The 26757-nt window shown below is 41.2% G+C and overlaps 1 protein-coding gene across 1 annotated transcript in view; it reads left to right on the forward strand.

Annotated features, from left to right (window-relative positions):
- The window catches only part of apbb3 (amyloid beta (A4) precursor protein-binding, family B, member 3), a 36085-nt gene extending 11970 nt beyond the window's left edge, over nucleotides 1-24115 (forward strand). The window contains exons 2-12 of the mRNA XM_067422646.1: nucleotides 3066-3253; nucleotides 3339-3409; nucleotides 6241-6292; nucleotides 12900-13046; nucleotides 13446-13573; nucleotides 18508-18622; nucleotides 18726-18813; nucleotides 18918-19001; nucleotides 19600-19715; nucleotides 20186-20365; nucleotides 20519-24115. Of these exons, the coding sequence (XP_067278747.1) occupies nucleotides 3066-3253; nucleotides 3339-3409; nucleotides 6241-6292; nucleotides 12900-13046; nucleotides 13446-13573; nucleotides 18508-18622; nucleotides 18726-18813; nucleotides 18918-19001; nucleotides 19600-19715; nucleotides 20186-20365; nucleotides 20519-20743 (1394 nt within the window). The 3' untranslated portion in view covers nucleotides 20744-24115. The remainder of the gene's footprint in view (nucleotides 1-3065; nucleotides 3254-3338; nucleotides 3410-6240; nucleotides 6293-12899; nucleotides 13047-13445; nucleotides 13574-18507; nucleotides 18623-18725; nucleotides 18814-18917; nucleotides 19002-19599; nucleotides 19716-20185; nucleotides 20366-20518) is intronic.
- The last annotated feature ends 2642 nt before the right edge of the window (nucleotides 24116-26757 follow it).

Here is a 26757-nt window from a genome sequence, read left to right on the forward strand (position 1 = left end):
TACTTGACATATTGTTAGCTGAAGACAATACACTTATTTATTACTATTTAACACTATTTTATTTAATACTATTTAACAAAATATAAGGTGGCAAGCAATGTGCCCACCTTTTTAAATGACAGAATGTGTGACAAAATGAGTTCTGCATGCACAGTTTCCATGTACATCTAAAAATAAATTACAATTTTAATCAAATTAAAATCAATAAAAAAAGCATAATAAAAATCCAATACCAGATACAGAAATTACACAGAGTATGTTTCCATTTCTTTATGAGAGCTACAGGGCAATAGAGTAAGAGATGATAGAAATGAACATTAGTCCAGCCCTTTTTTTAATAAGACAGAGCTGCTTTTAGTTTTGACCTCATTCTAGGCTGTCATGTGGCCAGATTAGGGCCGGGTCTGTCTCACATGAGTAGATCTGAGCCCAGTGACCTCACCTCAGGGTGTATTTGCCTCAGTGAATTTCAGTGTGTGTGTGTGTGTGTGTGTGTGGCTTGTTTTTGTGAAATATCAGGACACAAATGTATATAATGATATGGGTATTACAAGGAGAGGGTGAAATATGAGGACACTACCCATGTCCCCACTTTTCAAAAGGCTTATAAATCATACCGAATGAGTTTTTTTGAGAAAGTAAAAATGCAGAATGTTTCCTGTGATGGGTTGGTTGAGGGGCAGGGGCAGTGTAGGGGATAGAAAATATGGTTTGTACGGTATAAAAACCATTACGCCTATGGTGTGCGAAGGCTGCTGGCTATATATTACTGTCACATGTCTGTCTGTTGCCACCGTCATCCCTCATTAGTTTAGTATAGTCCTGTTGTGTTAATTAGTCATCATCTGTATCACCTGTCCCCCTCGTTATGTTCATCATCAGTGTGTGTATTTAGTTCCTCTGTGTTCACTCTGTCTTTGTCCGTCATCGTCAGTACACCCATCTCTATACCCATCCTGTTTGAAGTTAATGTTACCAGTGGTGAAGTTCCATTAAAGTGTTATTTACTAAAGTCATCTTCCTCATCCTTCTTCATCTTCTTCTGCGTGCATTCTCATCACCACTGGGACCTGACAGAACGACGGACCAAACAAACTAGTAAACCAAGGTCGACGTTTGTAGGAGTTTCTTTTTCTTTTTCGTGTTCAGTTTTATTTTCAGTTTTTTCCCTGCGTGCACCATGACCCTTCCCGCTCATGTGCCTTGAGCAGGGAGAAAGCTCTCTCTCGACATTTAGAACTCTTCATGGATCTCGCCCATCAGACCACCTTCCCGGACTACTGCCTGTGCTCGTTCCTGTTCGTGGGACTCAACGCCGCCACACGAGCACAGCTGTCCGGGGAGGGTCCTCGAGGGAGCTTCTCATCGTATGTGGAGTGGGTGCTGGCATCCTGCAACTCACCGGTCGCCATTGTGGATGCCGCCAGCCCCACTCCTGATCCAGGACCCAGCCCAGTACCACCTCGCGACGAGGAATGGCAGGACATGCCCACCTCAGACGTAGAGAAGACCTCGGCAGCAAAGCCAGAGGGGAATCCGTCTGACCAGGTGTGCGAGCCGACTGACCCTTCTATCGCCGAGGAAAGGGAGTTGAGCCCCGCCCGCCACAGAGCGAGTACTGGATCAGCTTGGACAGTTTGCTTTTCTGTGGAGAGAACAATTTCCTGTGCCCCCTCATCGCATCGAAACGTTCGTCATTAGTCTTGTTAACCCCACCCATCCCCCTCTTCCAGCACCTCTCCAAACTGCCAGCTACTGCCAGAGTCCTGTGAACACTGTCTGTCATCTTCAGTCTACTCCTCAGTCTTCTACTACTCCTACAGACCAGTCATCGTCTCCTCCCATCAGTCCCTCCTATTCACCTCTACCTCCTCTCAGTGGCGCAGTCATCCCTCAGATCTGCTGGGAGTCACCAATCCCTGGAAGGTTGAAGCCCGTGGCTCCGCCTCCAGCCTCCGGGGGTTTCGCTCCACCTCTACCCATCATCCTGGCTCCTACGCCCTCACTCCTTCCTCCCTCGGCTCCAGCAAGGACCATCGGCCATTCGGCATCACAGGGCTCCCTCGTTACGTCGGCTCTACCTGGGTCAGACGTCGCCATGCCTCCGCCGCGGACTTCCGAGCCGTTCGCTGCTCTCCAGCACTCCACCCCTTCAGCCTCGGCAAGCTCCGCCTTCCCTCAGGCTTCACCTCCGCCCTCAGTCGCTCCTGCTCCACCTCTGGCCTCCAGATCCCTGCTTCCACCTCGGGGGGTCGTCGTGGAGACTCTGTCACGGCTGCCAAGGTCTTCAGTTTCGCTACACCCCATCAGCCTTCCGTCTATGCGGTGGGCTTCATCCTCGTTGTCATCACCCTCGGTCGTCCCCAAGGTGACGTCGGACGACACTCCACCTTGGCTCCTCCTTCCTGCGACGCCTTGGGGCATCCTCCTGGCTGGGACCTGGCTCCTCATTGGGATGTCCCTGCTCGAGGCCATCCCATGGCTCCTCCCACCTTCCACTCCTCCCTGGACTCTTGTTTTTTGTTGTCTTCTCTCTGTCTGTCTGTTTACAGGTCCTGTGCCCTCGCCCTCTCCCTCTTCAGATGTTCCGGTTATGGCGCGAGGACGCGCCTTTTCGGAGGGGGCGTACTGTCACATGTCTGTCTGTTGCCACCGTCATCCCTCATTAGATTAATATAGTCCTTTTGTGTTAATTAGTCATCATCTGTATCACCTGTCCCCCTCATTATGTTCATCATCAGTGTGTGTATTTAGTTCCTCTGTGTTTACTCTAACTTTGTCCATCGTCGTCAGCACACCCGTCTCTGTACCCGTCCTGTTTGAAGTCAATTTTACCAGTGGTGAAGTTCCATTAAAGTGTTATTTACTAAAGTCATCTTCCTCGTCCTTCTTCATCTTCTTCTGCGTGCATTCTCATCACCACTGGGGCCTGACAGTTACTAGGTGGGAATCGTAACTTCGCACATTTACAAGAATATTCGCATGCTACCCTCAGGTTAGCATGTGAAATGTTTATAACATTTATTTCATATACACATTAATCCAGTAATCCATTCTCTGTGCAGATAACATCTGGAATGATCAGAGTCTGGATCTGGACACGGATCTGCCTCCAGGATGGCGCACTATACGTGACAGCACTGGCACATATTACTGGCACGTGCCCACGGGCACTACACAGTGGCAGCATCCCTCCTACAGCGCAGAGGAGGAACAAAACACCATTAACGGCATTACTGCCAGCCAGATCAAGGTGAGACACTCTAATCTATGTGTGTGCGTGTCTGTGCTCTGTATGTTTCTGTCAGTCATCACATCTCCACTCTTGATGTCTTCAGACCGCAGTAGATGGCAGGCGGGAATCAAGAGGCAGACTGACTGAAAACCTGCTACCCTCTCTGAGCGAAAGGTGAGGGGATCACACTTGCACTGGTGGCGGTACAGCTGAGGACAGGCTATTGAAACTAGACATTAAAACATGAGAACCAAAGTGTGGGAAGCTCAATTCAATTTAACCAAGTTGGAGATGCTCTTGGATGTTCTTGAAACATCCTTGTTAAAATAACATTTATTTCATTAGGATTAGGATAATTATCTTGTCATCTGCTATTATCTAAAATTTTGTTTTAGGGTTAAGAATATTCCAGGTTCAATACATGTGCTTGTTTGACTGGAATGGTGTTCCAGGATAATGACTAGCTCACTGTACAATTTTTCACTTAATACACAGTAATTTGACTATTCTATTACACTTTTTTCACAGTTCACTGCTTTTTTTAAAAGATCACTAATGAGATCTTGTAAATAATAGTTGCTTCTTTGACAGCATTGAGAGTAAATCAAGAGCAGTTTTTAATGAAATCACCTGCTTCTCAGAATTATCTTGTGAAAACAGACCTCAGTAATTAATGTTATTATATGTTAATGGTCTCATTCGTTTCCATTTTTATGTCTCCTAAGTAATTAGGAGAAACCTCTGAGCCAAAGTTGATACTTAAATTAGAGGGGTGAAAAGGAAGTATGAAAGAAATGTCTAAGCTATATCGTTGGTCAGTTATACAGTTCGTCAGACTTTTTTTTTTTTTTTAACCACATGTTTGTGAATCAAGTATTCCAGAGCGATGTGTAATAAACAGTTTCCGTTTATGTGCATACATTTGATAAAAGTTATTAAACTGTAAAAAAATATTTAGAAAAAAAGTTACCTGGTTGCCTTAAAATTGAGTTCATTGAAATTGAAATTTTGAGTTACCACAATGAACATTTTTTGAGATTCGACAACCTTTATTTAAATATTTTGTAAGCATATTGGGTAATTGTGTTTTATTTCTGATGATGCAGTGAAATATGCCAAATAGTGCTATTTACATGATTTATCAAATTTATGTGGTTCAGATACAAAAATATTTTGAGTTTCTATTTATTAAACAAATTTCCTTCATTGTATCAACTCAAATTTTTAATTTCAATAAACTCAAAATTTTAAGGCAACCAGGTAGCTTACTTTTTTAAGTTAAATCAAAAAAATGTTTTCCAGTATAGGGACACGTCTCCCCGATAATCTCCACTACTTCTTTTTGAATCCTTTAAAATGTGTCCACTCCTCAGCCACAAAATGATTTGCCTTAAATTAATTTATTGTGATTGTTTTCATGTGTTGGATGTAGTAACACATTACCCATGGACTGTGTTCATTTGTATTCTTGACGCAAACTAAACTCTGGCACATCTTAGCAGCCAAACACACTCACAAGTTAAGCCAAATTCTCCTTCTGATGCTCTGGAGATGAAAAAGCTAATTTCCTCTTTGTTTCCCCATTTGTTTACCCCACTAATGAAGCCTGTATTGAACAAACACTTTCATATACCTCAAGGTGGTATTACCCACCTGGAGTCCTGTGAACAGATGTCCTCTCCGCTGGCTGCTTGTGGAAATGACGAAGGAGGCTCTGCTTTAGACAGCCAGTCAGGTGTGGCCTGTGCAACTGTGGGATGGAGAGTAACACTTTAACTTTGGCTAACCTCCAAACGCTCTGATATCAGGCCATGAGGCCCCAGTCACACTAATGCTTGAACAAAAGCGAGCATTCACCTGGGGAATACTGAAACACTGAAAAGAGATTCTCCACATTTTGTAGTGCAAAACATGGTCTTTGCGAGTGAAGGACAAAATACTATACACATATTTATATAACGGGTTTGAACGTTCCTTTATTGTTCACCCAAAAATTTTAATTCTGTCATTAATTACTCATCCTCATGTCATTCCAAACAAAAATACTTTCATTCATCTTCAGAACACAAATGATGTTTGATGAGATGTGAGACCTTTCTGGCCCTCCATTGACAACGATGCAACTACCACTTTGACTCTGCAAAAAGTTCTTAAAGAGATCGTAAAATTAATCCATATGAATTGAGCAGTTTAGTCCAAATTTTCTGAAAAGACATAATTGCATTATATGATGAACAGATTGAATTTAGGCTTTTATTCATATAAACATTCATCAATTCACAGCACATCAGTTGTAGACGGAAGCTCAAGCATGTTTGCTTTATGCATGAGAACCAATGAGGTTCTTTCACGTGTTGTAAAGTACTTTTGAGCTTCAGCAAGAACCAATGAAGTTCACTGTCTTGTTACGCAGCAGGTTTGAGCTTCAGCAAGAACCAATGAGGTTCATTCTCGTGTTAAGCAGCACGTTTTAACTTCTACAAGAACCAATGAGGTTCATTCTCGTGTTAAGCAGCACGTTTTAACTTCTACAAGAACCAATGAGGTTCATTCTCATGTTAAGCAGCATGTTCAACTTCTAGATGAATTAATTATTAATCTGTTTCATTTATTTATTTTATTTAGTTTCAACCGAGACGAAGAACCCAATAAAGAACTTTCTATTTTATAGCTCAATACTATATCATTTTCCTCTCCAGGGCCATTGTTTATATAAGGAGGAAGTATGCTCCAAATGCTCTGACTTGTTCACAAGCATCTGGACAAAGCTGAGAGTGATAATTATAGGAGTTGTTTCTTGTTTACTGGACAAACTTCCATGCAGTCTGAATTGGCTTTTCTAGAGCATAAATAAAAGTGCTTTCAGTAGAACTCCAAACAGAAAAAATCATGTTCAGCATCTCAAGACTTAATTTGCATTCCTATTTATTTTTGTCTGGTGAAATGAGCCCAGGATTTAATCATGGGTCATTATCATAATGATGTGCTCTCTTGCTCTGCTTCAGGCCCTCCTGGCAGGAAGAGTATTTCTGTGCCAACATGGATCCCGACTCCAAGGTAGAATCTTGCTGTGTGCTGCCCTAATAATGTTCAACATGTACAATTTATTACTGTTTTCTCTGCTGTTAGTCACTGTGCCCCACAAATATCACACTTAAAAGAAAGCACATCCTGAGGTAACCACTGAGGATGAAAGGTCAGAGTTGGAAAGGAGCATCAATCAGGGCAATTTTAGTGATTCACTAGTGTGTGCATTGATGGAGTGTATATAGAAGATGGGGGTGCAGGGCTATGACCTCTAAATACACAAGGGTTGCAATTTTAAGACACTGCTTTATTGAGTGTGTGTAAAATGATACTAGGCAGGGTCATAGATATATGCTCTGTACAAAACATTTTGACTTCCATCTGTCACCAGAATGGCAAACGGTAGCTTACTGGTTTGATTTCATACAGGAGTGAGCCATGAGCTATCAACTATAAAGAAAAAACAGGATGCTTCACTGTAATATGTATACTGTGAGACATATTTGATAAAAACATTTGCTAAATGTCTATTTTACACCAATCAGGCATAACATTATGATTACTGACAGGTGAAGTGAATAGCACTGGTTATCTCTTCAAAAATGGGCAAGTGTAAGGATTTGAGAGGGTAAAGGGCCAATTTGTAATGGCCAGATGACTGCAGCTCTTGTGAGGTGTTCCTAGTCTGCAATGGTCAGTATCTATCAAAAGTGGTCCAAGCAAGGAACAGTAGTGAACTACCGAAAGGGTCAGGGAGACTCCAAGGCTCATTGACGCTTGTGGGAAGGGAAGACTGGCTTGTGTGGTCTGATCAAACAGATGAGCTACTGTAGCTCAAATTGCTCAAGAAGTTAATGCTAATTCTTTCAGCATGATAATGCACCTTGCCACAAAGCAAAAATGTTTCAGGAATGGTCTGAGGTGTTGACTTGACCTCCATAATTCCTCAGATCTCAATCTAATTTAGCACCTTGGGATGTGCTAAACAAAAAAGTCTGATCCATGGAGGCCCCACCTTGCAATACAGGACTTAAATGATATGTTGCTAATATATTGGTGCCGGGTATCAGGGGTCTAGTGGAGTCCATGCCTCGAGGGGTCAGGGATGTATGGGCAGCAAAAGCAGTACCAAACCAAAATTAGGAAGGTGGTCATAATGTTATGCCTGATTGGTGTATATATACAGGTGCTGGTCATATAATTAGAATATTATCAAAAAGTTGATTTATTTCACTAATTCCATTCAAAAAGTGAAACTTCTATATTATATGCATTCATTACACACAGACTGGTATATTTAAAATGTTTATTACTTTTAAACAACTAAGGAAATTTCCAAATTCAGTATTTCAGAAAATTAGAATATTGTGAAGGTTCAATTTTGAGGACCCCTAGTGCCACACTCTAATAGGCTAATTAACTCAAAACACCAGCAAAGGCCTTTAAATGGTCTCTCAATCTAGTTCTTTAGGCTACACAATCATGGGGAAGACTGCTGACTTGACTGTAGTCCAAAAGACGACCACTGACAGCTTGCACAAGGAGGGTGAGATTCAAAAAGGTAATTGCAAAAGAGGCTGGCTGTTCACAGAGCTCTGTGTCCAAGAACATTAATATAGTGGCAAAGGGAAGGAAAAGATGTGGTAGAAAAAAGTGTACAAGCAATAGGGAGAAGATTATGAAACAAAACCTATTCTAAAATGAGGGGGAGATTCACGAAAAGTGGACTGCAACTGGAGTAAGACATGGGTTTCAGCTGCCGTATTCCTTGTGTCAAGCCACTATTGAACAACAGACAGAGTCAGAAGTGTCTCGTCTGGGCTAAAGACAAAAAGGACTGCTGCTGAGTGGTCCAAAGTTATGTTCTCTGATGAAAGTAAATTCAGGGTCCCAGAGTCTGGAGGAAGAGAGGAGAGGCACACAATTCACGTTGCTTGAGGTCCAGTGTAAAGTTTCCACAGTTAAGGATGGTTTGGGGTGCCATGTAATCTGCTGGTGTTGCTCCACTGTGTTTTCTGAGGTCAAAGGTCAACACAGCCGTACACCAGGAAGTTTTAGAGCACTTCATGCTTCCTGCTGCTGACCAACTTTATGGAGATGCAGATTTCATTTTCCAACCTGCACACAGTGCCAAAGCAACCAGTACCTGGTTTAAGGACTGGTATCCCTGTTCTTAATTGGCCAGCAAACTCGCCTGGTCTTAACCCCATCGAAAATCCATGGGGTATTGTGAAGAGGAAGATATGATGATATTCCAGACCCAGCAATGCAGAAGAGCTGAAGGCCACTATCAGAGCAACCTGGGCTCTCATAACACCTGAGCAGTGCCACAGACTGATCGACTCCATGCTATCATAGGCACCGATACCGTGGGTGCTCCGGGGCTCGATCACCCACGGAAAATACCGAGCACCCACGCGTGCCAGACTGCCAGTAGGCTACATTAATTTAAAATTAAACATTGAAGTTGGTGCTATGGGTCGCTGTCAATCGCCTGCTCCAATATCCTATCCACCAATTTTACTGTGTGGACTTGTGTGACATTGATTCTTAATTTCCCACGAAGCTGATCGCGGTTACATCTCAGTTAAACTTTTCATCTCCAAACCTGTCTGTATTTGTGAGAAGTGGCGCTGTCCTGATTTGAAAGATATGCTACTTTACGGCTTTATTATCAATTAAATAGGTGTGTGTTCGTGTGGGCCGCTGTCCATTTCCTAAGGTTCTGAAATGCAAAAAATGTTTGACTACTTTTTTTTACGTCTTTTTTAAAGGGCGTGTGCGCCCATGAGCACCCAAGGAGGAAAACATAAATCGGCGCCTATGCATGCTATGCCACATTGTCACATTGCTTGACTTGCAAGATGGCGCCGCCGTGTTCGGTCGCCGTTCAGGTCGCTCCTCTGAGACTTTGCTTTTATTTATTATTCTACACTCTTTTGTTCTCGATTTTTACTAATCTATCATCAGCCTTGGTCTGCTATGATAGCAAAACACTTTTGGATATAGGTTATCGCTACACTGACCTGGTTCAAGACGCTTTCATCAATCCTCTGTGGCCACCTGAGATTCTTCGGAACGCCGAGTTGAACAAAGGCCACCCGACTCGTAGGCGAAGATTCAAAAAACACCGCGGGAAACGCGCTGGGATCCGCAACAGACTGAGGAAGAGAGCATTCAGTCCCCCTCTCCCGAGCATTCTGCTCGCAAATGTCCAATCCTTGGAGAATAAGATGGACGATCTTAGAGCCAGGATAAGTTTCCAACGGGACATGAGAGACTGCAACATCTATTGTTTGTCCGAAACATGGCTCACGCCCGCGGTCCCGGACACAGCTGTGACGCCGTCTGAGAACTTCTCTGTTTTCCGGATGGACAGAACAGCCGAAGCCGGTAAAACCAAAGGCGGCGGAGTGTGTTTCATGATAAACAAGAAATGGTGCGATCCCAGAAACATCTCCATCCTTTCGCGATCCTGCTCGCCTCACCTGGAACATTTATCAATAATTTGCCGCCCATTCTATCTGCCTAGGGAGTTTTCTTCAGTCGTCGCCACTGTGGTTTATATTCCACCACAGGCAGACACGGGACTGGCTTTATCTAGCCTCCATGATGCCATCAGCGGCTCCACAAACAGCCACCCCGATGCGGCTTTCGTCGTCGCGGGTGATTTTAACAAAGCCAACCTTAAGAAAGTATTGCCTAACTTTCACCAACATGTCTCCTGTCCCACACGAGGAGCAAACACACTGGATCACTGCTATTCTCTGTATAAGAATGCCTACAAGGCTCGTTCACTACCAGCCTTTGGTAAATCGGACCATGCCGCCATTTTCCTTACACCTGAGTACAAACAAAGGCTCGTTCAGGAACCCCCGGTGAGGCGGGAAGTTAAACGCTGGTCGCCTCATTCAGAGATCACACTACAGGCAGCTCTTGACGACGTTGACTGGGACATGTTCCGAGCGAGTTCATCGGACGTCAGCGAGTTCACTGATGTGGCGCTCTGCTTCATCAACACACTGACAGAGCAAGCCACACAAACAATAACTATAACGTCCTTCTCTAATCAGAAACCGTGGGTGGACAGTTCAATCCGCGCTGCAGTGAACGCCCGCACTGCCGCATACAACGCCGGTCTACTAACAGGGAATATGAGGGATTATAAATTATCCTGTTATGCTCTCCGACGCGCCGTTAAAGCCGCAAAGCTCCGTTATAGGGATCGCGTGGAGTCTTATTTCCAACTCAACGACTCCCGGCGGATGTGGCAGGGACTGAGGACCATCTGTGCTTTTGGAACGAAATCCTCTGCAGAAGTGAGAGCTGATCCGTTGCTTGTGAACGAGTTAAACTCTTTCTACGCTCGCTTTGATGGCAATCGCGGCAGCGCGACACCGCCGAGTGACGCGTCAGACAGAATCACTCAGAGCTGCAACAATCACGTGATCTCTGTCTCGGAGGATGACGTTCGTAGGACACTCAAACGTGTGGATGTTAGGAAAGCTGCTGGTCCGGATGGTGTTTCAGGTCGTGTCCTGCGGTCCTGTGCTGATCAGCTCACTGGACTCCTCACATCCATCTTCAATGAGTCCCTTGCTACATCTGTGGTCCCAACCTCATTCAAAAAATCCACCATCATCCCTGTCCCTAAGAACAGTAAACCCTCTTGCCTAAATGACTATCGCCCAGTGGCTCTCACGTCTTTAGTCATGAAGGTCTTTGAGAGACTCATCAAAAACAACATTTGCACCTCCATCCCTGACACCTTGGACCCTCTTCAGTTCGCTTATCGTCCCAATAGATCGACTGAAGATGCCATCTCTCACGTCCTCCACTCCTCCCTCACACACATCGACAGCAAGAATGGGAACTATGTAAGACTGCTATTTATTGACTATAGTTCAGCCTTTAACACCATAGTTCCCATTAAGCTAACTAACAAACTCCTGGATCTCGGACTGAACTCTTCTCTCTGTCACTGGATTGAAGATTTCCTCACTGGCAGACCTCAGGTGGTGAGAGTAGGACAGTTCACCTCCACCTCCATCACAGTGAGTGTGGGAGCTCCACAGGGCTGTGTCCTCAGTCCCCTGCTCTACTCTCTCTACACGCATGACTGTTTGTCCACACACAGCTCCACCTCTGTCATCAAGTTTGCGGATGATACTGTTGTCCTGGGCCTCATTTCCAACAACAATGAGACCGCATACTTGGATGAGGTGGAGCAACTGACATCATGGTGCCAAGACAACTGTCTCCTTCTGAATGTGAACAAGACCAAAGAACTGATTGTGGACTTCAGGAAGAGACAGCAGCGGTCATATTCCCCTCTCATGATCAGCGGGACACCAGTAGAGAGAGTGAGCAGCTTCAAATACCTGGGTGTCAACATCTCCGAGGACCTGACCTGGACTGCACATATCCAGTCTCAGGTGAAAAAGGCCAGGCAAAGACTGTACCACCTGCGCCAGCTGAGGAAATTCCGGGTCTCACCAGCTATCCTGAAAACTTTCTATTCAGGGGCGATAGAAAGTTTACTAACTCAGTGCATCACAGCGTGGTATGGTAACAGCACCAGTCACGACTGCAAAGCCCTGCAAAGAGTGGTGCGCTTGTCCGAGCGCATCTCAGGGTCAGCTCTCCCGTCTCTGCAGGACATCTACATCAAACGATGCAGAGGCAGAGCTACAAAAATCATCATGGACATTAATCACCCGGCCAACCCCCACTTCACCCGGCTGCCTTCTGGTAAGCGCTTCCGTAGCCTGATGGCCAAAACTGAGAGACTCAGGAGGAGTTTCTTCCCACAGGCCATCAGACTCCTGAACGCTGTCACTTAACAACATGTGACTTCACCTCACTTCAGTATTAACAAACTCACATACTGATATTGCACTGCACTTTATTCTTGTGTTCATGTCACTACTCATTATAATGCTGTTTGCACATTACACTCCTGCACTTCTGTTATCCACAGATTTATTTTTATAGTCTCCAGTTTACTTTATCTCACTTATTTTATTCCACATCTCTTATTTCTTTTACTTGATTTATTCATAATTCTACATATGTATATATATATAGCACCTTATCCTATTCCTATTTTATCCTATCCCTATTTTATAATTTATTGTGCTTTTTTGTTAATTGTTATTTGCTGTCCATGGAGCAGACCTGTTTACATTTCACTGCCGGTTGTATTCTGTATAACTGTGTATGTGACAAATAAAACTCTTGAACTTGAACTTGAACTTGAACTTGAATTGCTGCAGTAATTCAGGCAAAAGGAGCCACAGCTAAGTATTGAGTGCTGTACCGGCTCATACTTTTCATGTTCATACATTTCAGTTGGCCAAGATTTCTTAAAATTCTAAAAATTTCTAAAGATACTGAATTTGGGATTTTCCTTAGTTGTCAGTTATAATCATCAAAATTAAAAGATATAAACATTTAAAAATATATCAGTCTGTGTGTGATGAATATAATATATATAAAATAAAGGTTTCTCTGAAGTATTAGGGAGATCCAACTCACTATTAATGCCAATTAATTTAGCAACAAGTGTCAACATACTTGGCACCATATATAGTCTATGTAAAGTACTGTTAGGAGAATCTCTCCATTTGTCTTTCAGTGTTTTGCTGTGCGTTCACTGGGCTGGGTTGAGATCCCTGAGGAAGAACTGACCCCTGGCAAGAGCAGTCTGGCAGTGAACAACTGCATCCAGCAGCTCTCTCACAGTAAAGCAGAGGGCCGGGACGCAGTCGGCGCCTGGGGAGAGGTGAGAACAGCCTGGTCTCGTGACCTAGAATAAATGAGATGTGCTTAGCTGGGACCTACCAATGTCCTTCGAGGTCCGTTGAATTAATTCAGACAGACGTAATAGCAGTACTAGCATGCTAGCCCTGTAATAGCAAAATACATACTGCTGAGTATTACCAGTATATATTTTGTTCTATATCCATTAGCATGGATCCATTAGCAAACATGTTTACATGCTATTTACGACTCATTTTGAATTATATTAAATCACCTCAGGGTAGTGCAGTTAGCCTAGCTCTTACAGAAGGTCATGGTCACCATTTAAAGCATACGTGTGTGTGTGTGTGTGTGTGTGTGTGTGTGTGTGTGTGTGTGTGTGTGTGTGTGTGTGTGTGTGTGTGTGTGTGTGTGTGTTCAGGGTCAGGATATGATGATGGTGCTTAAGAAGGACACTCTCAGTCTAATGGACCCTGTGGACCGCAGTCTCATCCATTGTCAGCCCATAATCAACATTCGTGTATGGGGGGTGGGCTGCAACAATGGCAGGTAAACTGACCTGTACCATTCTTCTATTTCTGGCTCTAAAATTCCTTTTCAGTGCGATCAAACATAGAATAAATATGGATTTCTCCAGAGACTCCATTCGCTGCAGTTTAACAGAAAATTTACGAGCCCACTTAATGAAAAAGGGCGAATACAACTTCAGTTCAATCATATTTCCTCATTCAGTGACAGGCATAGGCAGGTCTTTGAAAACTGAGAGCTTTGTTTAAAATTTACACCTGAAGTGAAGCCCAATGCAGCTATTTTGAGTTGAGTTGTGGGTTTACTGTAAAACACTGAGCCACTGATAATGAGTATTTGCAATCCAAGCTATAATAGGAAATGTTTAGCCTGAACTCTGTTACTTTTGTTTTTGATTTGTGTGTTGTTGAAATCTAGGCGAGTAGCTCCCCTTGTGGAAAACAAGTGCACTTAATTGTATTGAATGTGCACTTGTAGTGTACTTAAAAGTACACTTTTAAAAGAATAAAGCTGTACTTGCAGATAGTATAATATTAAATAAATAAAAGTAATTACAAAAAAAACTTACGATACCATTAAAAAGTGCACTTTGTATTAATGTCACGTTAAAACTTTTACTTTAAAATGCATTTTCAATACACTTATTTTGATGTGTTGACTCACATACTAAAAAAGTACTTGATTATAATTTTAACTGTAGTGTGTTATTCGATACTGCATTTTAAATTAAAAGACTTAATTGCAAATTTGTCATTATAAATGTGGAATTACAAATTCATTAAAATACATTGCATACAAGATTGACTAGAAATTATATTGAAGTATATTAAAGTAACACTTTATTTTAAGGTGACATAGTTACATGGTACTACATATACTTACTATAGTAATAACAGTTAATTTTGCCTAATTACAAGCAACTAATCCTAACTGTAACTACTATAATAAGTACATGTAGTTAGTTAATATTACTAAGTATTTATTTGAGTAATTACAATGTAACTACATCACCTTAAAATAAAGTGTAACCCTATATTTTAGTTTACCATAAATACTTGGTCTGTATACACGTGCCATATTTCAAAGACTATGGTAATTATGAAATTACATTTTCATGAAATACTTAAGTCCTACTTAAATGGGTCAAAAAAGTAGGCTACTTCAAAGTCTAACTGCATGCAATAAAATTTTAAAGTTTAATACATTTTCATGTAATTAATATTAACATTGTGTCCTAAAACATTAGAATCAGTTTGAATCAATATGCTCTTTTAAATTATATTATTTCTGTAATAAGTATGCTAAAATGCCCTTCTTTTTCAAAAAGTTCTTTAGCTTGCTAAAACATTTCTCGCTTCTTTTGCATTATTTTAACTATTATTAACCTTTGTTTCCTTTTTCTTTTTTAAACCACCACTCGTGAAAACAGAGACAGGTAATAACTGCACTTTTTTTCTTTTTTCAATTAGACTAGAAAACATGTCTCGTGATGTCGTAAAGTAGCGCTCCTCAGTAGCCATGTTTTCTTTCCTTTCTGTACTCTCATGCATCTCAAGTTGTGTAAATTGATTTTAAAAAATATAATACAATTTATATGATACATTTATTTAAAGCGGCACTAGGTAACTTTTGCTCTCGGGGTCCCCCTACAGTTGGGAAAAATATTGTCCTCTACTAGTGTCGTAAACTCTGTCATCCTATATCAGGGGATGCCATTGCGCGTGTAATTGTTGATATGACAACCCTGATAGCCCTGAACTAGTGATGCGCGGGTGGTCTCATAACCCGCGGGCCCCGTATGTCTATTTAATGGTCATGGGTGCGGGTTGTAAAAATATATACAGTGGTGCAGGGCAGGCCATATAATTTCATAAAAGCGGAACCCGCAGGTTGGAAAAAAGCCGACCCGCACATCACTAACAGTTCCCCTGAACACTGCAGGAGGAGTTCACATGCAGTTGTTTTCCTTGTCGCGTGTGAAATGTCTTCATCCCAGGTACAGTCCGTGGCATATGTTTCAGCATGTCATATGAATATAATTTCATGGGTTTTATTTTTTTCAAACGCTAAATAATCGCGATGCTAACTTTTAAAAGCCAACGTCATTATAGTAGCCTAGTCTATTGGTTGCCGTTTTACAGAATCTATATGATACTTCAATTCAATGTTTGAGTGGTAGGTAATCACCGTAACAAGCAGGACAGCATCGGTCGGGCACGCCTCCTTCAGCTCACGCCGACGAGCAAACGCTGGTCCAAATGTTGATCCTCGTCCTGCCTTTAATCCCATCACTTTTTCGTTTCCTCTTATTGCTTTCCTCCAACAAAACCTTTGTGTTCTTATTTTTGTGTGCTGCTTCGGACATGACTATAACATCCGTCAAACAAACGATAGTTGGGCTCGCACGTCCGAATTTAAGGAAGTGGTGGTGGTGGAAGTGACGTATATTACCGTAAAGCAGTCGAATTTTGTAGTTCTTTTTGTTCTCTGGTTACTACCCGAAACCCAAAGTTTAAAAGTACGATTAAAAATGATACAGACCCCATCAAGCTATGGCAGACGTGTCATTCAACCTATTGTAAGTCGATGTTTCATCAGTCTTGAAAATATATTATGAAGGTTGAAAAGTTACCTAGTGCTGTTTTAAAGGTTTGCTTTGCATGTCTCAGAAATACCCACCTCTGTGTTCAAACAAACAATAAATGCAGATGATTCTGCCATGATTGGAGCAATCAAACCAATTGTTTGGACAGAGGGATAACAGATTAGTTTGTAATGGGACCGTCACTAGAGCATGTTGATATGTGCCAGTAATATCGTCTTTACGTATTGTTCATATTGTGAGTGTGCTCAGATCACGAATCCAAAAATAGACCCTTACAGTCTAGATAACTTCGAGTAAGTGTGGGCAAGGGCTGATATGACACGATATTCACACATTGAAGGTTTCCATTCATTTCTTAACTAACCAGACAAACTCATTTGTTATTCTGTTTGACTTGCATGTTCTCCCTTAATAGTTGAGAGTAAACGAATGCTGGATTTCTCAAGCGTCAGACTCAGTATGCTGTGTGAGCTTGAGCTGCACGCCGGATGAAGCACCAGTGCTCTACATTTCTCCAATGTAATATTCATGAATAAAGGATTCTCTTTGAAGAAGCCAGCATGCAGCTTCAGGTGTTGAAGAATCAGGGGGCCAACACCATCACGTTGCATACAGAAAAGGAAAATCATACTGCCCAGAAATGCCGATCGATCTGTATTTATAGAACATTGACATCTGATATTGCTGAAAAAAGTCAGCTAAGAGAGACTTTCTAAGGTTAATGTTAGCAGGTTTAGTGAATAAATATATGTGTTAGTGAACAAGTAAGGGTGAGAGATTAGAGATGGTTTAGCATCACTTTGTAAATACCCAGCTGGCCCATGTCTTTCCTGCTTGCAGTGTTTTTTGTCCTATTTTTATTTTGGCCCTATTCTTAGAAGGGCTGCTTACTACCCTGGCCATCAAGCATGCTTGTGGCAAAGTCAAACGCAATTCATCACGATGCCACCGCATGGAAATACATGTATATATTAAAATGGAAATAAATGTATATATTAAAAGTACAGCAGATTAAAATGATTTCTGAAAAATCTTGTGACACTGAAGACTGGAGTAAAGATGCTGAGAATTCAAAAGGATTAAATTACATTTTAAAATAGAAAACAGTAAATTTACATTGTAATAATATTTCATCCGTGTTCAGAGCCAGGAGGCCTTTCTGTGTGGAGTTTGCATGTTCTCCCTACAGCATAAGTGAATTGGAGACATTAAATTGTCCGTAGGTGTGAACAAGTCTGTGAATGTGTGTGAGAGCTTTGTGATGGACTACCTTGATCAACTAGTCATTAACCTTCTACTTAATATCTGCTAACACTTATTTTGATAACTTATTATTGTGAACTTATTATCAACTTATTCACCCTAACCCTTGATTCTTTAAGTCTACTAATACTCTGAGTTAGTAGACATGTAGTTCCAAAGTTACTTGTATAACAATGTATAACATGGTTTATTTAATTAATGGTGCCCTATGTAGTATTTCTGCAGTAAAATATCCAAAAACCACTAGGCCAGTGATATATATTTTGTTCAGTTAAGTACGTACAATACCCCAAATGTTTCCAACTATTTGTAAATTGTGAGAAAATTGCTATTTTAACCAAAGATCCGGGACGTCTGAGCATGGTGTCTGAGGGAGTCGCCTGTCAATTGCATTATATCTGCGTTACCCTCGGTTCCCGTTTTTATTCGGCAGAAACGCTTTACTCTTAGCAGTTTGAACAAGTGTCACACCAGGCACTGAGCGAACGCACAGTGTAACGTCAACATCATTTTAAACACACTTAAATGTATCTGATAGGATAAACAGAGCTGCGTTACCTCATACATGAGCGGAAATAGCGCCGGCCCCCGGCAACTGTCCCATCACAATAAAAGTCCCGCTGCTCGTGAGGCGTGTGTTGTTCATCTCACTAACAATCGCTCCAGTGGCCTCGCTCAGCTCCACACTCGGTCCTCCTCTGCTTCATACTACAGTAAAGTTAATAACAGCATCCATCAACATGATTTCTGCTCCAGTCCTATCCTGATTCTTTTCCATCGGCTGTGAGGTGAAGACCACATGTCCCAGGATGCTGCACTCAAACTTGCCGTCAACAAACTACGCCTTTGTTTTAAGATGCCCTCTAGAGGATCGAAAAGTTGCATGGTGAACCTTTAAAATGCAACTTAAATTTTTTTTTTAAAAGCTCTCTTTTTTTCTTGACCATTCTTTTCATGACCATAAATGACTACATGTGACTGATTATACATATAATATTTTAATGTGGATGTTATGCATATGTTTAGTGTTTAGTCCATGAAAGTCACTATGGTGAGTATTAACTCCAGTCTCCTGGTCCTCCTGTAGGGACTTTGCCTTCGTGGCCAGTGATAAAGACACTTGCATGCTCAAGTGCCATGTGTTCCGCTGCAGCGCTCCAGCCAAGACTATTGCATCTGCCCTGCATGAGATGTGCTCCAAGGTAAGTTCACATGATCTCTCTATTAACATTAACATCATTTCATGATCAAAAATATCCATATTTCAAAGATGGTGGTTTGTTTGCGATTGGTGTGTTTCCAAAGATCATGGCAGAGAAGGCGGTGCTGCAGCCCTCTATGGCCCGTTCTCTCACCATGGAGAGTATCTCCCCAGAGGACTTGCCCCGCCAAGGTACAACGTCTGCCCTTTTAAAAAAGTGCTGTCTTTTAAAGCAAATTAGTTGGTTGACTCGACTGTAAATTGTATTCTTGTATTCTTTCATGTGTGCTTTCTAGTTGATTTCCTGGAAGCAGTGAGGCAGAGGGTGCAGAAGTTTGAGGTGGAGTACATTGGGAATCTGCCTGTATCCAGAGCAATGGGTGAGTGTGATTTGGGCCATTCAGATATCGAATAAACCCCTTTTACACTGGATAATTTTAGTATAATCTCTGTAGTACTCTTAAAACCCATGTCCCAGACTAAAATGCACATTTGAGCTGACTTTTAGCTGACACATAAAGCAACTTTTGTCTCAGGATGCACACCAGCCACGTTTGTAAAGGCTGCTTAAATGTCCTAATTTAACTAAGTCCTACTCTTGGCTTAGTCTAAGCCTCGTCTGTGAAGCCAGGCCGTGTTGTACATATGCAAGTTTCCCTGCTCTCAAATGTCAACATCTAAAATGTCACATTTAAAACATTCTCAATATCAAATAAGTAAAACATATTGTGGATCCAATATACACCTGTATCAAACAGTTTGAAAAGATCAGACTTTCTTAATTACGACCAAAAGCTTTAGTTTACATATTTTGGACATTAAGATTAAGCTCTAAGACCAGGTTAATTATCACTTTGGTGGCGATAAGAGACCTGATAAGAGACCTAGAAACCCTGGCTTAAACATCAAAGTCATGTATGGCCTTGGTAGTGAGGTTTTGTATGGGTTTTGTGGTTAATGTGTTTTTTATGCTGACAGGAATGGAAGTGTTGAACAGAGCTATTGAGAGCATCATGCACTCCAGAGACAGAGATGAGTGGGAGCCGATAGTCATCCATGTGTCTGATAAAGTTCTGTCTTTATGGAGAGGAGAGGTGAGATTGAGGCTTTTTACTGTACTCCATTTGCATACTAATAGGCTATGCTCGGGATAGAACACAGAGTTGTACTGTATACTGCTTAATGTATAAAAACAGTACACAAGTTTTATAATAGTATTTTTGATGCCGCACACCTATTTCTTCTGTTGGTATTTTTCAGTATCATGCAAACCAGTATTCATTATGCAAAAATTGTTTCAATGAGAAGTATGCTACAATGTTGTAAACTAACCATGTTTAATTCATTATCACACATGAAAAGTTAATTATACATGATATAAGAAGTCAAGTGCACTGCACACACATTTTTTGGGTTGCCTACAGTGACCATTAGAGTATGCTCTGTATGTGCAATGCACAGTATACACGCTATGTACTGCATGATCTGCAATGCACAGTATACACGCTATGTACTGCATAAATGCAGAATTTTGCTCTTTCTTTCCCCTCTTACTTTATTTCAGGATGGAGACGACCCATTTTGGGAATGCCAAGTACGTTACTTAACTTTTCTAGGTGTGGGTCATGACACACACACTTTTGCAGTCATAGTGGATGCTGGAACCCAGCGCTTTGAGTGCCATGTGTTCTGGTGTGAGCCCGATGCTGGGATCATCTCTGAGGCAGTTCAGGCTGCATGCATGGTGAGGCAACACTACATTTATTTGACTTTCAACTCTACACTATTGACAAAACATCCCACACTTAAGACATAGGTTCATAGCATCGATACAGAATTAAATGCAAAATGTATCACGTCTTCTTAAGAATTCCTAAATGTCTGGTGCCCCCTTCAGGTTCAATACCAGAAGTGTTTGGTTGCGCAGACTCCTCCTGTGAGGTCCAAAATGTGGCGGGCAGGCTCTAAAGTCAAACGAGCCAACTCCATGGATGGCTCCAGCTTCCCACCCCGACACCAAGGACACACATCTTCCAAAATGGCCTCTCCCAGTGTGAAGAAGGGAATGTTGGCTTTTTTTGAGACATTCCGTAATAAACATCCTGCGGTACCCACACCCTAACAACAGCGGCTCTGGGAGGGCAATGGGGCCTGATGGGGTTTGAGGAGGGGGATATCAGGACATGGAAAGATGAAAGGAATGAATAAACGTGAAGCTTAATATATACAAGTATCCTTTGCCTTTGGCATTTAAATAAATTAAAAAAAAAAGAAAACATAAAAACTGAAGATCCCCAGTACAACCTTTACAAAACAACCCACCTAACTGCCCTTAATAGCAGTGTTTTTGATTATTGACATATCTGAATGTAGGCGTGCAGAACAGTGTTTAAATGACATTGAGGTGCTGTGCTCTCACATTCCAAAAACTGACAGAACCCCAAATGCTCTGCAGTTCAAATGCTGTTATACAAAAGTTAGTTCCTGTCTTAAAAATTGATGGTAAAATGTGAATTAACTCTGCAATGACTAGGGTTGCAAAGATTCCAAAAGTTTTTTTAAACTTTCTGGAAATTGACCAGAAATGTTCAGCCCTGACAGACACCAACCAACACCAACAGACATGTTTGTCTGGTTTTGTCGGGTCAGCCTTTCCCATCAGCATCTTTTGCCGTTGGTCTGCGCTAGTTTTTTACATGTTCAATGGGCATTTGTTGGGTCATGGAATGTCTGAGAAGTAATGTACTTTAAACTAGTGATTGCCGGCATTGGTCTGTGTTTATTTTAAATGTAAGAGCGGACATGGCCATTTTAAAATCGAATGTGAGAGGCTTCTGATGTCAACCGCTTCTAGTTATTTTAGCTGTTCAAAAACAGTTGCTGCTTGATATTGCAAAATGGTATTTGGTATCATATTATTTTAATTTGTCATAATCATAACCAAAAGGGTTTTGCGCAAAAATAAAGGTCTGTCATGAAACTAGATGGCGCAGGCTGAGAGGTCCTTAGCTCAATTGGTTAACGATTGCATTGTTATCTACATAGCGCAGCTGATTGGTTTCTGTGGCATCAGTGGCCAATGAGCTGGCTGCTCAACATACTTTCACACTGGTTGCTGTCAGCAGTCTGCAGCACGCTTTCAGAAACCCTCCACCTTCCCCAGCTCCACCAGTATAGATCTGCTATAGGGGCTATTTCATGTATGTTATATGTGCAGTAGCAGCATGGCTTACATGCATGTCTGTGAATGTATTGGCAGTAGCATGTCTATATACATGCTCTGAAGCAGCAACATAGCAGATCTGTTCCGCCAAGACCAAATACATTAACATTGCCATGTCCATTACCATGCCAATCCAGACAGATTTTCCGTTCGCTGCACTGTTATTCTTCTAGTTGCTTACCTATAGCGGCTACTGAATTGGAAGTCTCTCACATTGTCTCCCAAACTGGAGCAGAACATGGAAAAGGGAACTATACTTTTGGCTAAAGTCATTGAATAACTGACTCAACTGTGTTTTGCTCAGAATCAATTAAAAAAAAAAAAATTTTATTGAAGGAGCAAGAAAACAAAGAAACTGGCAATATTGTGTATAAAATGCAAGGTACTTTATTAACCTCATATTTATTATAAAGCAGCATCGCACACGCAAAATAACAGTTCTATTGCTCGTGTGATTTTGCTGAAATGATCCATTTTGGAAGGAACAATAACTAGGACTGAGTAACATCTATAGTGGTAACACTTTATTTTGATGGTCCCTTTTTAAAATTCTGTCGACTATAAGTAACTTTTCAACAACTCTACATGTCAACTAACTCTCATTAGAGTATTAGTAGACTGTCTGATTAATATCTACAAACACTTTGTTTTCATGATCCCACAAAAGACATTCTACTGACTATAAGTAACGTTGCAACTACATGTCAGCTTATTCTAACCCTAACCCTACCAGTCTACTAATACTTCACTAACACTAAGACATGTAGGTACAACAATACTTCTAGTCAAAAGAATGTGGACCATCAAAATAAAGTGAAACCCATCTAATCAGAATCAGAAATGAATATCTACATCTAACGTTTTCTAATCTTATCCATCTTATTGCACAACATCTAAACGTCGTGCCATAAGATGTATGTCAAAGTTAAATCGCAATGTGTGATATATTTTGATAACAAGTATCGATGTACAGCGACCTAATTCTTGTATGACTAATATGTAGACAGTAGAGATGTTCCCTTTAGGTCAAGTTTATGTTCAAAAAGTAAATGTAGCTTCAAACCTACTAGTATACGTATATAAACAGTAAACTGTTTGTGAAAAGGATGTTGTTTGCTGTTCTAATACACCTTTATCGATCAGCTTAAGCTCAATAATCAAGGTCGTAACTTCATCTTGAGCAAATGGAGCAATCTTCACACACAACAGAGACCTCAAAAAAAGTAGTGCAAGAGTCGTGCTTTAGATTGATCCTGCTTTTGTCACTTTCACTTTTCACTGTTTCTATTGTGAGCTCAAAAAAAAAACAGTCAGAAGGCTTTAGAGCTTTAAAAACGAACTAAGGATGTACTTGGATAAATCAGAACAATTTAAAAAGACAGTTAAGGTGTGGCCACATTTAGGGTTCAGGGAGTTTACAGTACAAATGTTTTCCCCTCCAGATTTCGGCAGAACTGCTTGGTTTAAAAGTGACTTCTGTGAACTGTGCTTCATACGGGCTACCCAGTTGCCCTTGAAAATTCACTGATGTGACCGCGCCTGCAAAGCATGTGATTTACTCCCAAAGCCTGTGCAGATTTTCACCATGTAGAATCCACAGGAACAAACCATTGAGCCCTTTTATTCGCATTCATTCGAATGCAATAAGCTCTTTGAAAGCTCTTACAATCTTGATCTCATCGCATGTTGATCTGAGACGCCCACGGGCACTTGAGCACCCACATGAATGCCACTGGAGGAAGTTATGTCATGCTATAGCTAATATATGCAACTGTTCTTCCCTTACTTAAAAAAAAAAACATGTATTATATCACAAATTAACTCAGGACTCCTTAATTCTAAAACAAAAGAGGAAACGAATTAGGGGTGAATTCAGATTGATTGGGATTTTTTTCCAAAGTCATCTCAATGGCAAAAAAGTGTCCCAGTCACCATGAATTCCCCCCTATAGAAGCGGACGACTCTTCAGCATGCAAAATCATTGACAAGAAGCCTTGACTGATAGTCTTCGTTAAAGGGATAGTTCACCCAATCATCATTTCCTCGCCCTCAAGTTGTTCCAAACCTGTATGAGTTTCCTTATTATTTTGAAGAATGTTAGTAGGGTAACTAGACACTACCTTATTATTTTACTTCACATAAGAATTAGCCTAATGTTTAGCCTACAGGTTAACTTCAGTCCTCTAAACGTTTTTAAAATACCTGGTTAGTGTATTGTTTACAGGTCCTTCTCAAAAAATTAGCATATTGTGATAAAGTTAATTATTTTCCATAATGATAAAAATTAAACTTTCATATATTTTAGATTCATTGCACACCAACTGAAATATTTCAGGTCTTTTATTGTTTTAATACTGATGATTTTGGCATACAGCTCATGAAAACCCAAAGATCTCAAAAAATTTGCATATTTCATCCGACCAATAAAAGAAAAGTGTTTTAAATACAAAAAAAGTCAACCTTCAAATAATTGTGTTCAGTTATGCACTCAATACTTGGTCAGGAATCCTTTTGCAGAAATGACTGCTTCAATGCGGCGTGGCATGGAGGCGATCAGCCTGTGGCACTGCTGAGGTGTTATGGAGGCCCAGGATGCTTCGATAGCGGCCTTAAGCTCATCCAGAGTGTTGGGTCTTGCGTCTCTCAACTTTCTCTTCACAATATCCCACAGATTCTCTATGGGGTTCAGGTCAGGAGAGTTGGCAGGCCAATTGAGCACAGTAATACCATGGTCAGTAAACCATTTACCAGTGGTTTTGGCACTGTGAGCAGGTGCCAGGTCGTGCTGAAAAAATTAAATCTTCATCTCTGTAAAGCTTTTCAGCAGATGGAAGCATGAAGTGCTCCAAAATCTCCTGATAGCTAGCTGCATTGACCCTGCCCTTGATAAACCACAGTGGACCAACACCAGCAGCTGACATGGCACCCCAGACCATCACTGACTGTGGGTACTTGACACTGGACTTCAGGCATTTTGGCATTTCCTTCTCCCCAGTCTTCCTCCAGACTCTGGCACCTTGATTTCCGAATGACATGCAAAATTTGCTTTCATCCGGAAAAAAAGTACTTTGGACCACTGAGCAACAGTCCAGTGCTGCTTCTCTATAGCCCAAAAGTGGCTTGATGTGGAATGCGGCACCTGTAGCCCATTTCCTGCACACGCTCTGGATGTTTCTACTCCAGACTCAGTCCACTGCTTCCGCAGGTCCCCCAAGGTCTGGAATCGGTCCTTCTCCACAATCTTCCTGAGGGTCCGGTCACCTCTTCTCGTTGTGCAGCGTTTTTTGCCTCACTTTTTCCTACCCACAGACTTCCCACTGAGGTGCCTTGATACAGCACTCTGGGAACAGCCTATTCATTCAGAAATTTCTTTCTGTGTCTTACCCTCTCGCTTGAGGGTGTCAATGATGGCCTTCTGGACAGGGTCGGGTCGGCAGTCTTACCCATGATTGCGGTTTTGAGTAATGAACCAGGCTGGGAGTTTTTAAAAGCCTCAGGAATCTGAGCAGGTGTTTAGAGTTAATTAGTTGATTCAGATGATTAGGTTAATAGCTCGTTTAGAGAACCTTTTCATGATATGCTAATTTTTGGAGGAATTTTGGGTTTCATGAGCTGTATGCCAAAATCATCAGTATTAAATCAATAAAAGACCTGAAATATTTTAGTTGGTGTGCAATGAATCTAAAATATATGAAAGTAAATTTTTTATCATTACATTATGGAAAATAATGAACTTCATCACAATATGCTAATTTTTTGAGAAGGACCTGTATATTGTTTTTAAAATAATGTTTGAAATATGCCGAGGTATGCTGTGACTGGCTGGCTCTATTACCTGTCTGTCCATAAACAATCAGTGTACAGTTCTGAGAACATATTTAACATCCTAAGTATGTATAATCTGTATATTTTTGAATAATGTAATTACAATTTATCCAAGGACACCATCAAGAGTTTGCATCATACGGTGACCTACACGACACTCGTTTGGACAACTCACACAACGCCCCTAGTCTGTTGCTTTGCGTAAAATGAAACAATACAGCACAATAACAAATGTATACACAAACCTATGTTTTACATGTGTTAAATAACGCAACCTCTGGGTTATGTCTGAACTAGGATCTGGGTAACACAAAAACTACCCAAACACCGAATAAAATAGCCCTCAAAATTGAGTTCCATATAGTAGGAGGGGGGAAAATTCTATGGTAGTCAATGGCTACCCTCAACTGTTACTTATATCTTCGTTTGTGTTCAACAGAAGAAAGAAACTCATACAGGTTTGCAACACCTTGAGGGTGAATAAATGATGACAAAATTTAAATTTTTGAGTGAACTATCCCTTTAATGGTCATGTAGCACCTATTTATTTTCCTATTTATACTCTCTGTAAAGAAATCTCTCTATATATATTTGCAGTATTTCAGCACAAAACTAGGATGTCATGTAAATGGTTTTGTATTATTCTTTGTGTTTGTTATTATTGTTGTTATTAATCAGAATGACATGTCAACCTAAATCCGCCATTTGGTGGAGTGTGTTGGGACATTAAACTGCTTCAGACTCAGACAGACTGTTCTCCTTTATTTGGCCGTCAGTGCCTTATGCCATGCCATTTGTTGTGTCCAGAAACAGTGATATTATGTGTATAATTCCATTGAGTTCCTTCAAGTTAGAAGTCTTTGGCATGGATAAAATCCTCATTCTGAAATGGGCTCCTGTTGTTTTTTGTCCAGAGTCTGGTAAACATCTTTAAAATGGAGAAAAGACATTTAACTGCCAGATATACACAACAGCCTCATATGAAATATAAATTTAGAGTGCTGACTTCCTCAGGAAACACACTGCTGACAAACGTGTCAAGACTTTGGTTTATCTTGACTTTGTGTGCAGATGCAAATTTACAAAAT

This window comes from Pseudorasbora parva, chromosome 18 (genome assembly GCF_024679245.1).
Source record: "Pseudorasbora parva isolate DD20220531a chromosome 18, ASM2467924v1, whole genome shotgun sequence".
Lineage (NCBI taxonomy): Eukaryota > Metazoa > Chordata > Actinopteri > Cypriniformes > Gobionidae > Pseudorasbora > Pseudorasbora parva.